General features: G+C 46.5%; 1 protein-coding gene across 3 annotated transcripts in view; it reads right to left on the bottom strand.

The window, feature by feature from the left end:
* Positions 1-9,954: 9,954 nt before the first annotated feature.
* SPATS2 (spermatogenesis associated serine rich 2) overlaps positions 9,955-15,762 on the bottom strand; it is a 46,791-nt gene continuing 40,983 nt past the window's right edge. For all 3 annotated transcript variants that reach the window (XM_083427613.1, XM_083427614.1, XM_083427615.1), the window contains exons 10-13: positions 15,532-15,641; positions 13,428-13,530; positions 12,380-12,585; positions 9,955-11,142 (exon numbers count right to left, since the gene is read on the bottom strand). In XM_083427613.1, coding sequence (XP_083283739.1) covers positions 10,831-11,142; positions 12,380-12,585; positions 13,428-13,530; positions 15,532-15,641 — 731 coding nt within the window. In that variant the 3' untranslated portion in view covers positions 9,955-10,830. The remainder of the gene's footprint in view (positions 11,143-12,379; positions 12,586-13,427; positions 13,531-15,531; positions 15,642-15,762) is intronic.

Genomic DNA, 15,762 nt, shown 5'->3' with positions numbered 1-15,762 from the left:
CCAACATTTCTCTGACGAATATAGGGGTGTCTTAAGGAAAAGTGGAAAGGATGCAGGTAGCGCTGTGGGTTAAACCACAGAGCCTAGGACTTGCCAATCTGAGGGTTGGCGGTTCGAATCCCCACCACGGGGTGAGCTCCCGTTGCTCTGTCCCTGCTCCTGCCCACCTAGCAGTTCAAAAGCATGTCAAAGTGCAAGTAGATAAATAGGTACCGCTCCGGCAGGAAGGTAAACGGCGTTTCCGTGCGCTGCTCTGGTTCGCCAGAAGCGACTTAGTCATGCTGGCCACATGACCCGGAAGCTGTACGCCGGCCCCAGAGTCGGTCACGACTGGACCTAATGGTCAGGGATCCCTTTACCTTTAAGGAAAAGTGGAACATTCCGGGATCAAATCAGAAATCAGGACAGCTTTTCTAAATCCATGACTGTCCCTGGAAAATAGGGACCCTTGGAGGGTCTGGGCTTACACACACATTCACATGGATGGGTGCACACTAGAATCAAGGTGTGACCACTCTCCCTCCCAGAGATTAAACATTTAAGGACCCTTCCAAAAAAGGCAGCTAGACAACGATGAATTGCAATGTTAGCGACATTAACAATAGTCCAACAAGCAAGGGATAAAATAGAGAGAGGAGTTTACCAAATAGGGACTTGCCTGTGGCATAAGAACATGAGAAGAGGCCTGCGGGATCAGGCCCCTAGCCCATCCAGCTCAGCAGGTCCGTCTTAAGCATATCTTGCACAGTGGTGCAAAACTCCCTCTGGAGCCCTCCTGCGTTTCCCAGATTTTTAGGGAGGACAGCGCTGCTGGCGGGGCTGGAGGAGGCAGCCAGAGTCTGGAGGGCGGCTCCTCTGGTGGGGAAGAGGCAGAGGCTGGACTCGGCGCCTCCTGGCTCAGCTGGCTGCTTCGTTCTGCGGTGCCCACAGCAGACGGAGGCTCTGGGCACAGCACTGCTTTGGTGCGGCATGGCAGAGGCGGGCGAGGGCAGCGAGCTGATGCCAGGAGGCACCACATCCAGCCTCCACCTCTTCCCTGGCACCCTCCAGAACTTGGCGCCAGGGCACCCCGCGCCACTAGCCTCTATGGGTAAGACGCCCCTGTAGCTCAGCATCCTGTACTCACAAGTGCCTGTCTATGGGAAACCCTCTCCCCTCCTGTGGTTTCTAGCAACTGGTATTCAGAAATACAGTGCAAATGCACGCTGGTGAAAAACCGGGAAACTGGAAAGCCAGGTTTTAATGCCCACTTAGGAATTAAGCACACTGTGATTTCGAGGAAGCCCTGTACTTGCAGTCAGACCTAGCTCACTGGGCCAGCTGTTGTTCTGAGCTCCTTGGTATATTTACGTTATTTTATTCATTTATTAAATTTCTATACTGCCTTTCATTCAAGGAGCACAGGGCAGTTTGCAACATGAAAGCACAAAAAATGCATACCCCAAAAACAAAAACAATACCCCACCCTGTTTAAAAGGACATATATTGATGAGCACATTCAAACCCTCCCTGCATATGGAGAACCTGTGGCTTTAGGAATGCCCTCTTTTATAAAAACAAAACAAAACACCAAAATATTCAGTGGCCGTTATTTTTAGTCTGCTTTTGTAAAGGTAAGGTTATTCTTAGCCTTTGTGTATGAGTTTTTACTGTGTTTAACACTTCATTACAAGCAGTCCTGAAAATAGGCTTGGAGGACAGAGTCTAAATCTTAACAGTGAAATAAAGTAAGTAACCTCTTATCTGCTGACATTTTGAAATTATGTACAAAACGGTGGGACACGTCTCTTTAAAAGGGAAACCCAAATTCACCCCTCACCTTTTGTTCCAGAAGGTACAGACCGCATCAAATTAATGAGTTCTGCTTACTGCTTTGAAAGGAAGAAAAAACAAAACACACCATCCACACACCTTTGATCTTTTCAACATGCTGTTACGGTATATGATTAAATGCTAGTTACGAGACTTCTATTCAGTCAAATTCTTATGTGAATAGTTTGTGTTCTTGAAACCTACTTAAGACATTATTGTCTGTGCAATGGAACACATATCAAGGAAGTTTGCTTTTTTAAAAGTGTGTAATAATGTGACGGGACACGAGTGGCGCTGTGGGTTAAACCACAGAGCCTAGGACTTGCCGATCAAAAGGTTGGCGGTTTGAATCCCCGCGACGGGGTGAGCTCTCGTTGCTCGGTCCCTGCTCCTGCCAACCTAGCAGTTCGAAAGCACGTCAAAGTGCAAGTAGATAAATAGGTACTGCTCCGGCGGGAAGGTAAACAGCATTTCCGTGTGCTGCTCTGGTTCGCCAGAAGCGGCTTAGTCATGCTGGCCACATGACCCAGAAGCTGTACGCTGGCTCCCTCGGCCAATAAAGCGAGATGAGCACCGCAACCCCAGAGTCGGTTATGACTGGACCTAATGGTCAGGGGTCCCTTTACCTTTAATAATGTGACAGCGGGGCTTGTCCCTACCCCATTTGCCCACCTGCTACTGTGGGGTAAAATGAAAGTATGCTACTTGCTGCAGCAGGTGGAAAGTCTCTCTCTCTCTCTCTCTCTCTCTCTCTCTCTCTCTCTCTCTCTCTCTCCCTCCCTCCCTCTCTCTCTCTCTCTCTCCCTCCCTCCCTCTCTCTCTCTCTCTCTCTCTCTCTCTGTGTGTGTGTGTGTGTATTTGTGTGTACTGTATAAAAAGGATTGCAAAAGGAGTGGAACAGGAAAAGCTGCTGCAGAACTGTTAACAATGGATTTTGGAGGGGTCGCCTGCTTAGGTTTTTGCAATGTAACCGACTTTCATGGCACCTTAAAGCAGGGCGACTCCCCCCCCCCCCGCCCAGCCATATTCCCTTAGGTGCTGCATGCCAGTGAGCGAGGAAGGCCAGGGGGAAAGTGGGTGGAGCAACAGACGGGAGTCTTACTTTCTACAGTCAAGCTGACAGATAAAAACGTCAGAGGTTTCAGCACCCACACCACTCTCACTTTGGCTTCCCCCTCTCATCAAGGAATCCTGGGAACCAAAGTTTGAGAATGTTAGCTCTGTGACAAACATACTGCAGTGCATGTGCTCTGCCATTGAACTGTTCTCCTCACCACTCCATGTTATGATAAAGGTAAAGGTAAAGGGACCCCTGACCATTAGGTCCAGTCGTGGCCGACTCTGGGGTTGTGATGCTCATCTCGCTTTATTGGCTGAGGGAGCCTGTGTACAGCTTCTGGGTCATGTGGCCAGCATGACTAAGCTGCTTCTGGCGAACCAGAGCAGCGCATGGAAACGGCGTTTACCTTCCCACTGGAGCGGTACCTATTTATCTACTTGCACTTTGAGGTGCTTTTGAACTGCTAGGTTGACAGGAGCAGGGACCGAGCAACGGGAGCTCACACTGTCGCGGGGATTCGAACCACCGACCTTCTGATCGGCAAGTCCTAGGCTCTGTGGTTTAACCCACAGCGCCACCCGCATCCCTTACATGTTATGATAGATCGCAACAAAAGCTGGCTCTTTAATTTAGCGTTCATTCACGCCATGCCATAGCAGGAGTTTTCTCCCCAGTGGAACCATACTTGTACACATACAATTCCCTGCTTGGGTTCAATCCTGATTGGCCAGTGACTAGAATGCCAGAACCTACATCTTTTCCTCCAACTTCTAATTTCTTTTAGAGATCTCTTAAAAAGAATTTCCCCCTTACTTGTTGTAAATGAAAAAAAAGCCACACATAAATGTGGCTTAGTGTGACGTGCGTATAAGGCCACAGTTTGTTATGAAATAATTTAAAACTGTTTACTTTAATGATCAAAACACAATTGAGGTCCAGTGTCTCTAATTATGGTTAGCCATCTTAACAGCAACCAGCACCGGGGTTGCAGCAATAGACACCTCTTCTAAATAACAACACTTCACTTGCTACAGGGCTGTTTCCATGCATTTTACCATATTGGAAAACTTTCATTTCAGTGATTCTGGTTTATATTCCTGTGGCTTTCTAAACGGAAAAAAAGGATCCAGCTTCTTATGTAACACTTCTGGCTAAATGCACAATTCTACAAAGTTGGAAAGCAAATACCCTGAGATGACTCAATTCCACAACTGATGGGGAAACAAGGGAATATGTTTGGGTTGCCTGTGGCACACTTTGCTTGTCTGCAACTCCTTGGGGAAGTGAGAATTTTTGCTTGGTTGTATTCTCACACAAAAGTAATGCTAATAATGATTTCTAATATAGTTCAACTATCAGCACAGGAACATAGGAAGTTGCCTTATACACCGAGTCAGACAAATGGTCTATCTAGCTCAACTGGATGCCTCCCAGATGTGGGTGTTCTCCAACCGGTTCAGACCAGTTGGAACTGGCCCAAGCCGGTTGGAACAGGTCAAGGCCGGTTGGAACCGGCCCAGATCAGCTGGAACAGGTCAAAGCCAGTTGGGAAAGGTCCAGGCCGGTTGGAACAGGTCTAGGCCAGTTGGAACAGGTGCAGGCCAGTTCCAACCAGTCCAAGCCGGTTGGAACTGGCTCACACTGGTTGGAACTGGTTCAAGCTGGTTGGAACAGAACTAGTCCAGTTGGAACCAGACCAGACCAGTTGAAACCGATTCAGACCAGTTGGAATGGGCCCAAGCTGGTTGGAACCAGCCCAGACCGATTGGAACCAGCCCAGACCAGCTGGAACAGGTCAAAGCCAGTTGGAAAAGGTCCAGGCTGGTTGGAACAGGTCTAGGCCAGTTGGAACTGGTTCAGACCGGTTGGAACTGGTTCAGACCGGTTAGAACCAGTCGAAGCCGGTTTGAACCGGTCCAAGCTGGTAGGAACCGGTCGAAGCCGGTTAGAACCGGTTGAAGCTGGTTGGAACCGGTCTAAACCGGTTGGAACTGGTTCAGAGCGGTTGGAACTGGTTCAGACCGGTTAGAACCAGTCGAAGCCGGTTTGAACCAGTTCAAGCCGGTTGGAACCGGTCAAGACCGCTTGGAACAGGTTCAGACCGGTTAGAACCACTCGAAGCCAGTTGGAACCAGTTGAAGCTGGTTGGAACTGGCCAAAACTGGTTGGAACTGGTTCAGACCGGTTAGATGTGGTCAAAGCCGGTTTGAACTGGTCCAAGCTTGTAGGAACTGGTCAAAACCAGTTTGAACCGGTTTAAGCTGGTTGGAACCGGTCTAGACTGGTTGGAACTCGTTCAGACCAGTTAGAACCGGTTGAAGCCGGTTTGAACCGGTTGAAGCTGGTTGGAACCGGTCTAAACTGGTTGGAACCGGTTCAGGCCAGTTAAAACCGGTTCAGGCCAGTTAGAACCGGTTAAAGCTGGTTTGAACTGGTCCAAGCTGGTTGGAACCGGTCTAAACCGGTTGGAACTGGTTCAAGAAATGGTTTGAACCAGTTAAAGCTGGTTGGAACCGGTCTAAACCGGTTGGAACTGGTTCAGACCGGTTAGAACCGGTCGAAGCCGGTTTGAACCGGTCCAAGCTGGTAGGAACCGGTCAAAACCGGTTTGAACTGGTTTAAGCTGGTTGGAACCGGTCTAGACTGGTTGGAACTCGTTCAGACCAGTTAGAACTGGTCGAAGCCGGTTTGAACCGGTTGAAACTGGTTGGAACCGGTCTAAACCGGTTGGAACCAGTTCAGACTGGTTAGAACCAGTTCAGGCCGGACTCGAAGCCAGTTGGAACCAGTTGAAGCTGGTTGGAACTGGCCAAAACCGGTTGGAACTGGTTCAAACTGGTTAGATGTGGTCGAAGCCGGTTTGAACCGGTCCAAGCTGGTAGGAACCGGTCAAAACCGGTTTGAACCGGTTTAAGCTGGTTGGAACCGGTCTAGACTGGTTGGAACTCGTTCAGACCGGTTAGAACCGGTCGAAGCCGGTTTGAACCGGTTGAAGCTGGTTGGAACCGGTCTAAACCGGTTGGAACCGGTTCAGGCCAGTTAGAACTGGTTAAAGCTGGTTGGAACCGGTCCAAGCTGGTTGGAACCGGTCTAAACCGGTTGGAACTGGTTCAGACTGGTTAGAAGCCAGTTTGAATCGGTTGAAGCTGGTTGGAACCGGTCTAGACCGGTTGGAACCGGTTCAGACCGGTTAGAACTGGTTGAGGCCGGTTTGAACCGGTTCAAGCTGGTAGGAACCGGTCAAAACCGGTTTGAACCGGTTCAAGCTGGTTGGAACCGGTCTAAACCGGTTGGAACTGGTTCAAAAAATGGTTTGAACCAGTTCAAGCTGGTTGGAACTGGTCTAAACCGATTGGAACTGGTTCAGACCGGTTGGAACTGGTTCTGACCGGTTAGAACCAGTCGAAGCCGGTTTGAACCGGTTCAAGCCGGTTGGAACCGGTCTAGACCGGTTGGAATTGGTTCAGACCGGTTAGAACCACTTGAAGCCAGTTGGAACCGGTTGAAGCTGGTTGGAACTGGCCAAAACCGGTTGGAACTGGTTCAGACTGGTTAGATGTGGTCGAAGCCGGTTTGAACCGGTCCAAGCTGGTAGGAACCAGTCAAAACCAGTTTGAACCGGTTTAAGCTGGTTGGAACCGGTCTAGACTGCTTCGAACTGGTTCAGACCGGTTAGAACCGGTCGAGGCCGGTTTGAACCGGTTAAAGCTGGTTGGACCGGTCTAAACTGGTTGGAACTGGTTCAGACCGGTTAGAAGCCGGTTTGAATCGGTTGAAGCTGGTTGGAACCGGTCTAGACCGGTTGGACCTGGTTCAGACTGGTTAGAACCGGTTCAGACCGGTTAGAACCGGTTCAGGCCAGTTAAAACCGGTTAAAGCTGGTTTGAACCGGTCTAGACCGGTTGGAACCGGTTCAGACCGGTTGGAACTGGTTCAGACCGGTTAGTACCGGTCAAAGGTGGTTTGAACTGGTTCGAGCTGGTTGGAACCAGTCTGAACCGGTCGAAGCCGGTTTGAACTGGTTGAAGCTGGTTGGAACCGGTCTAGACCGGTTGGACCTGGTTCAGACTGGTTAGAACCGGTTCAGACGGGTTAGAGCCAGTCGAAGCCTGTTTGAACCGGTTCAAGCTGGTTGGGAACTGGTGTAAACCGTTTGGAACTGGTCTAGACAGGTTGGAATCGGTTCAGACCGGTTTGAACCAGTCGAAGCCAGTTGGAACCGGTCTAAACTGGTTCAAACCAGTGCAAGCAGGTTTGTACCGATTGAAGTGCCCTCTTTATCAGTGCGGCTGTTTGGCAATTGGTACCAAGAGTATTTCAAAGATTTCAAAGGCAGAATTGCCGCCTGGAGGAAACTTCCAAAATGTGGCGCCTTGTCCTGGATCTTAGGCAAGTCGATTGAAAAATCACATTTTGGGGGGGGACGACTTTGGGGTTTTTATCTAACAAAAGCTCAACATTTTTGGAGTCTTCCCCAAAAGATTTAAGTACACACACTGACCTTAATGCAATGGTATGTATTGAGAACCGTTATTTGGGTAACTCCTTAACTAGATGATTCTTGGTGCCCCTTCCAACTCTATAGTTCCAATTTCACTATTTCACGGCTGACCACGATATAAGGGAAGCCCAACTGCTGCATATCCTCCATTGCCACTGTTCAATAAAGCTATGTGTGTAACATTGGGGTGGGGTGGGGGTGGGAGAGACAAATACACACAGAGGCAATTGTTTTTTCATTTCATTTTCCACTGCAGTCATTTACACAAATAGAGGCAAGCTGCTCCTCCTAGGGTCTAAATTGAAAAATAAATTGCCTCTCCAGCACGTGGTGCAAACTTCTGAGAAACCACCCTCTGTGGCAAGGTTAGTGTTTTCATGCTCAGGACTTCCAGGATCAGGAAGACTTAAAACGTTTTTCATTTAAAAACTGAACAATGCTACATAGACATAGGCACGCTCCCTGCTCATTTTGTCACCGTCTTTCTAAGAATTTTGTTAGCCACTCTAAACTCTTTTTTTTTTTTTTTTTTTTGGAGAAAGGGCGAGTTATAAGAAAAATGGTGATCAAAAGTTTGTGCTGCAGTGGGAGCGTATTTGGATGCTTTCCTGCAAACTTTTGGCACAGGACCTAAGAGCTAATTCATTCATCCCTGTACAGCAGGTTATTCTACCCTCTACACCTGCTGTGGGCAAGCAGCAGGCCAGCAGCAGAGACAGTGGTATGGGTGCAGGGGAATAGAGGACTGGGAGAAATGGAAACCTGATATTTGCCAAAATGCCTCCAATTAAGAACGCTTAGGCTCACCAGAGGAGTAAATTTTCAAGGCATTTGTAAGACGAAGATTATTCAAATCCACTTCACAAAGCGAAAGGCTTTGTTTACGGATAGACTTCTTTCCACGTACTTCATTTTTCATTTCAGTTTAAGTATATTCCTAATTATACAAAGCTAAACCAAAACAAGCTACTCCAGGGATTATATTCGCTGAGGAAAACACCTTTCTCATAGCATCTTCCTAATAAGCGAGTCAGTGGATCCCTTTTACTTTCAAATGTGTGGCTTATATACGGCAGGGGACAACTAAAAGGCTTCACTGGGAAAATCAGGATAAGCTCACTTGCTCTAAAGCCCTGTAAAACATGAATTTTCTGCTGCTGAATTCTAGGAGGTCACCTGCTCTTAGCTCCCCCTCTCCCTTACAAGTTGAACACTGCACTAGGAGAAAGGATTAAAAAAAGAAGAAGCTAAAAAATGAATCACGTTTTGAGATGGCATGAAGCTGCAAGCAGATTTGGATGCAGAGCTTGGATTCCTTGATAGCACCGTTGGCCCTTAGATCCATTGGTGAACACCAGCAAAAAGAAGCAGTACTCCGTACTCAAGGATATGGAAAACAAACATGCATCCTATTCTAACCACTACACACTTTCGAGCCAACAGAACTGTATCATGTTTGCAATGGTTAATCCTGCAACCTAGATTAGTAGCTTTGTCCCTTCAGATGTTGCTGAACTACAACTTCCACCAGCCCTAGCTAGCAATGCCAATGCCACTGGCTGAGAGTTGTAGTTCGCCAACATCTGGAGGGACAAAGGTTCCCTACATCTGTTGCCTATGTTCCAACACCCATCTTCTCAAACCAAGTAGCTGAGGTGCGCTTGATTAAGCTTCCAAGACAGAAAGTGAATGTGCTCCAAGCAATCTAAGATGAAAATACACGCTGCCCTCACTCATTTCTCACTACTGCCCATGCCTCTAATGTACTTGATTCGCCTTGGTGTGTTTGAATATCCTTTTCGCTGTTGTAAACGCTTCAGTCTGCAACCAGGTAGATGTTGTTGCCCTCTGGTTGATTGGAAGGTTTGAGAAACAGGAGAGAAATTTTATTTCAAATAGCTGTGATATTTTGTTGATGTAATAGTGATGCTTTTCTAAATGAACTGCTTTGCCATTTATTGCCCCCATCCTATTCTAACCTACACAGTTCTGTGCTTCTGGAACACACCACAATTTATTAATGCTTGTCCTATGAGAACAATTCTTTAGACAAGTTAAATTGATAATAAGAGTAGGGAAGTCATGGCTAAGAGCTCAATCTCTTAGCCAGAAAGTTCCTAGTTCAAATTTCTCTTCTGCTATAAAACTCAGCAGTTGCCCTCAGACAAGTTACCATTTTTCAACAGTCTTCTATTTTGGGTATGAAGCTAAATACATCACATGGTCATAATGGTTTACCAAGATGTGCTTTGAACACTTTTGACAGCATTTTTTTTACCTTTTGAAAGCCTCTTATCTTTCTTCTGCTATTTCCCTTTGGCCTGCAATGCCAAGCCTGAAGTCAAGACTAACCTGTTTGTATTATCCATCGGGTGTCTCAAATAAATTTTCCATTTTGTCTTACTGGTCACAGCTGCACCGAGAACTTAGGATTACACAAGCTAGCCAGAACTATACCAGTTCCACTTGCTAAACGCTTTAGAAATTAGATTTGACATACTCTGAACTCATCTGATCAGCCCACATCACCACAAACTCTCTTTAATTACAAGAAATAACAGCACAAACTAGAGACTCGCCGTCTTTTAAACATGTACGTCATTTTTATTTATACAAGGATAGAGAAAGACCGTAGCAATTTTTATTGGAACTTGCAATCACCTAGGATTAGCACTGCTAATTAAATTGCTAGAAATTTAGTTTAGGATCAGACGATGGGATCGTGACCGGGAGCAAATTAAACCTCCCATCCCTCACCAAACATTAAAAGTAGGGGACATCTAAATGTATGCATGACGTACAGTCAAAATGATGCTTCTCTCAGGAAGGCTGGACCTCTCCATTCTCTAGTGAGAGAGAGATACAAGCCCAGTTTTCCCAAATGTAGTATTTAGATAAGATGTAAAAAGAAAATAACCATCCTAGCAGTCTCTCTTAATGGCTCCTCCCATTAGGATCACTCATCTTGGTCTCACAATTCACAGCAATTTGTCTCATTGCCAGCATGAAGAGTTTTGCTGTTAGGAGTAAGGCCTGGCTAGCAGCATTCAGGGAGGGCGAGGGGAGAGCAAAAGCTTTTGGGCTGGGGTTCTTGGAAGACATCCCCCCTTTTTTTATTTTTTGCTTCTAGGGCTGAAAGTCTGCCCATGTTTAAGGACGGCACCAGAATAAGAGGAGCCAGAGAGTGCAAAGGAGGTGGCAGCAGTGAGGTTTGCCAAGGCCATGCCTGGAGATCATGTGTGCATTTTCCACTAAAGCCTGACCCATGTCACGTGGCAGAAAAGCAAGGGCAGGAGAAGCGCTAGGGAGCCGCTTTTCCCAGAAAGGAATGATTAAAGGAAGAGAAAAGTGGCAAAGGGGGCAGCAAGTGTAAACGTTCCTTTGTTAATATCTCTAGCTAGGTGTGTCCTACAATCTCGTCATCCAGTTTTGGGAAGTGGCAGAGAGTTCGTGCTCTTCAGGAATTGGCCGCCTCATATTGGCTTGACCTAGGTTTCCGCTGCGGCAGAGCCTTGGCTTCTTTGCTGAGTGTGCCCGAATGGGACTGTGCGGTTGGGGCTGGCACACCAGGCTCAGCACCAGTTCCATTGGTTCCTGTGGAGTAAGTCTGGCTGAGGCTGTTTGCGTTTCCAGGAGGTGGCCGGGACCTGGAGTTGGACTGGTACCAAGGCCCGCTTCGGTACCGATTTGAATTGGGGTGTGGGGGCCCATTTTGGCGTTGCACTTGGGCCCTGTAACCTTGACCAGATCTTCTATTACCCTGGAAACCCTAAAACGGAAAGAAAGGGAGGATTACTGTGAGCAATAGCTATGGCAGCCGGCAGGTTTTGCCACATTCAGCAAAGAGCCAAGACACACAATCACCAAGGATATTCCGCCACTAAATCAGTATAACAAGAATGTCTTGCCAGGCTCCTGTTTTAGGAGTGGTTCAAAAAGGACAGTGCCCACTCCCACATCTATTAACAGATATAGAGCATTTAGACAACTAGGGTCAAGTTAATTTTTTAAAAAAAGATATTAGTGATGACAAGCACATCTTTAAACCTGCAAGGCATCACTTGAGCATATTTGTACAATATATAAAAAAATGGAAGAGAGCATTTTATATTGGATACACTTTCTAGTTACAGTGGTACCTTGGGTTACATACGCTTCAGGTTACAGACTCCGCTAACCCAGAAATAATACCTTGGGTTAAGAACTTTGCTTCAGGATAAGAATAGAAATCGTGTGGCGGCGCGGCAGCAGCGGGAGGCCCAATTAGCTAAAGAGGTGCTTCAGGTTAAGAACAGTTTCAGGTTAAGAAGGGACCTCCGGAACTAATTAAGTATGAAACCAGAGGTACCACTGTACTAACAGATTTTCATTCTATTTTCAGGGAATATGGATTTAAGCATATTTTTAAATTTTCGTGCAAATGGACACAATAAAGGCAAACCTCTTCCGATCAGTCCAGCATACAGGAAAAAGGTTGCTCATGGGAAATTAAGATGACAACTTCCACATGCCCCTGCCTATTCAGTGGTTCCTAAACTTTCCCCCCACGGACCACCTGAAAACCACTGAGGGTCTTGGTGGACCACCTTAAGGCCTTTTGTGGCAATTGCAATGCAGCTAGATGCTGTATGATTGTTAATTGTATTTTTTCCCCTGCACCACAGCACAACTGCCTTGTTTATTCACAGCCATGAGGAAGCATAGCTCCCTCTACTCCTGGCCTGCTAAAAAACCGTTTAGGGTGCATGAATGCATGCAGAAAAAGAGTGGAAGAGACACAGAGCCATAGCCCTTTCTGGGCCACAAGGAGCCCAGGGCTTTGGTAGTCTGGCCTTTTGTGGTAGCCTCCATGTTGCAAGGCTGGCAGCGAATGCAAAGCTGAGATATAAACAAGAGGGGCTGCAGCCACTCGTTCTTACACTACAAGCAAAGGCCATTCAAAGCAATGTACTCATGGTCCACCCACATGCCAGTTGCAACCACAACAAGCAACATTAATCCATTACCTCACGGTAGGGCTGATATGGACGGCTTGTTGCATTTGCAGCGGCTTCTGCAGGGGGTGGTGGTTTCTTATTGGTCGTCGTAAGGCTCGGAGCAGAAACAGAGGCACATACTGTGCTTGCGGCACTGGGCTCATCTGGGCTGCTCACAGACGTGGCGATAGAGCTGCACCGTGACCTGGTGGAGTAGCTGTTCTTTGGGTGCGAAACTGAAATAAGAACACAAGGCAAGTTCTTAGGAAGAGGCTGTCGTAATCTGAATCCCCTGCACACATCTTCTATAACAGAGTCAAAGGAGAATTTACCTCCTCTTGACAACAATGAGAGATAAAGTGCTGCATATTCAAAGGTGATGTGTTACATGGGGGGGGGGGGGGGAGTCTTCTCTCTCTATTCCTGCAGCACCCTTGTGGTAATATTACAAACTTTTCCCAATAGGGAACTCAAGTGGTGGTCAGCCACAGGACTGTAGCCCAAATGCAGCAATTCTTGCATGAATCCCAAGGTTTGCAGTCCCCCCCCCCCTTAAAAGATAAACACCTTAAAGTGGCAAAAATTACGCATTGTCCAATAGGGACTCAATTTAGCCACTGAATGTAGAGTAACAATTGGAAAAGGAGTGATACATCAAGAGGAAAGGAGTGAGGGGAAAGGTTGAATGGCTACGTGGGGTTAATTCTAAAACAGGAGCCCACCTCCTTTTAGGAGGGAGAATGAACTGCAACATTTCGTTGCAGCCTCCACCTGTTTCCACTTCATTAGTACAACCATCAGAGCTCTGAAGCAGATGACCTCCCAAGGACAAAAGACAGATGAATGGCAGAACAGAAGTTTGAATTTGAAATGTCCAAATCCCCAATAAAGCCTTACTTAGCAATTCCCTCTTCCTCTGCACAGACAATGCTGAATTTGGTGTCACAGCAAAACATGGCATTGTCACACCTTTAGGACACCATAAAATTATTTCTTTTTATAATAGCTTTGGAAATGAGAGGAAGAACTTATCTATACTACACCTACACACACACACACACACACAGGGTTGGCTCACCTTGTCCAAAAGATTCAATGCTCCTCTTGAGTGCATCTAGGTCACAAGTGAAACGAGCCACCCTTCCAAGATCTTCATCGTATTTGCGCTCACTAACAAAGTGCTAAAGAGGAAAATGCCGGCATGTTAAGGTTCCATTAATGACGTTCTGTTAAGTATGTTCAGGGTTTGAGCCAAGCTGAGGCCCCGATGCCAAGAGATCTGCCAAGGCATAGCTTGCGAGAGTGTGTCCGAGGTACATGCTACCTTCCGGATTCACCAACACAGCTGCAGAAAACTAAGCCCTCCAATTGCAAGGAAATCCCATTTATCTGCAAGCGTTTTCAAAACATTCATTCCAGTGTCATTAATGTAAGGTTACCAGATTTTTTTCAATGAACACTTTTCAACTTCAATGGATTTTGTATGGGGACTGATTTGTAAATCCAGGGACTGTCCCCAGGAAACGGGGACGTCTGGTAACCTTACATTAATGGTAATTTACATGAGATGAAAATTATGCATGGTCTTGCTGGTGGAACAGTGTGTCTGAGCTCAGTGGGATGTTTATGCAACTTTGTTCTGCCCTCTGGTGGTAGGAAAAAAAAGAGCATTTATTGGAGCTATGTGTTTGAAGCAAGCATGCTTGATGCTCCATGATCAGATAGATTATTCTACTTTTTAGAAAACAAAAGTGAGAACAAATGTAAAGAGAAAGCACAGGCAAAGGTTCCTGCTTGGTAGCTGAGAGGTTCTTGTCTAGACTGGAATTTCTCTCTAAACGAGATGCTGTACACCAGTGAAGTGCAAATGTTTGTCAGGAAAAAGGGGAATGCAATGTTTTGAAATGCATTATGCAAGCAAATGAATTTACATACATTTATTTAATCTGAGCACTTTAGCTTGGTTTTCTTTAGAAATAAAAAAAGATCAGAATGAGAACTTTCAATGAAACCTTAGCTTTGACTAGACTGGGGATTTTGTAGCAGTGGATTTCCTGCATTGGCAGAAGTCTGGAATACCTTGGAGGTTCTTTCTATTATTCAGATGGAGGAAAAAGTTAGAACTTCAGACACCCTTGGAAACACACCTGTGCAGAGTTGGTTCCGGAGACTATCAGTAAGAAGAGATTCCTGATGAAGAATGTGTTCTTTCAAAGGTTCTTTCGCTACCAAGGTGAACATCGGCACAATTCCAGCAACACGTTTCAAGAGGATACCAAGTCTCTCCCCCCCCCCCCCCCCGTGCAACCCGTTCAGACGCAGGACATGTATTTCGGGGCCCAATTTTTAATCTTTTACCATATATATGCATGGTGGTAGTGCTCCTGTTGCAACCCACTTCGAATTAGGCCACTCCTAGCGGTGCAGCGATAAAACCGCTAGCACATCAGCAAAGCTATGCAAGGCCTGGTATGGTTTTAAATTGGGTGGGCAACCATGTGCTGAAATGCCTGCCTGAGAGGAAGGGGGTTGGACTAGATGACCCTCGGGGTCCCTTCCGACTCTACAACTGTATGATTCTGTGACCCACCAGTTGGAAGACCAGTGCCTGAGCCTAGTCCTCTCAACCCTGACCCTATCAAGGTCAAACATTCTCCAGAGACTCTTCGCAGCTCAGGTATGAAAGAGCACTCCTTAACACAAAATGGTACGATGGACTGAGCCTGGGCCATCCTACATGCAAAATATACCGTATTTTTTGCTCTATAAGACTCACTTTTTCCCTCCTAAAAAGTAAGGGGAAATGTGTGTGCGTCTTATGGAATGAATGCAGGCTGCGCAGCTATCCCAGAAGCCAGAACAGCAAGAGGGATTGCTGCTTTCGCTGCATAGCGATCCCTCTTGCTGTTCTGGCTTCTGGGATTCAGAATATTTTTTTTCTTGTTTTCCTCCTCCAAAAACTAGGTGCGTCTTATGGTCTGGTGTGTCTTATAGAGCAAAAAATACGGTAAATTCAGCTACAATTCTCCTGTAACAGGAGGATACCAGGGAATTAAGCTATGGCTACATGGTTACTATTTCTGACTCTACTTTGCTCTGACTTCTACATCAGCTGTTTAGTCCACAATCATGATTAATGGTAAGAATAGGGCTAGCATAGCACACAGAAGTCCAAGGTTCACCTTTATATCAGCTCTAAGCTCTACCAACTGCTCCTCGGACATTCGGACAGCCACATCAGTCATCTTCTTCAGCGCCTCTGCCTTCTTTTGCCGGCTGCTTAGGATGTCCACTGAAATGTAAAGGAATGCAGACCAATCGGTTAGGATGCCCAAGGCAGTTACATAACCAGCTCAGTGATACTAATCACTGGCTCACTGATATTAGCAGCTCATTGCAAGCAGCAAATTAAT

The sequence above is a fragment of the Podarcis tiliguerta genome (assembly GCF_965153285.1).
Source record: "Podarcis tiliguerta genome assembly, chromosome: 2".
NCBI classification, from domain to species: domain Eukaryota; kingdom Metazoa; phylum Chordata; class Lepidosauria; order Squamata; family Lacertidae; genus Podarcis; species Podarcis tiliguerta.
The sequence above is the reverse complement of the archived record's forward strand: the minus strand, read 5'-3'. Positions and strand labels throughout refer to the sequence as shown.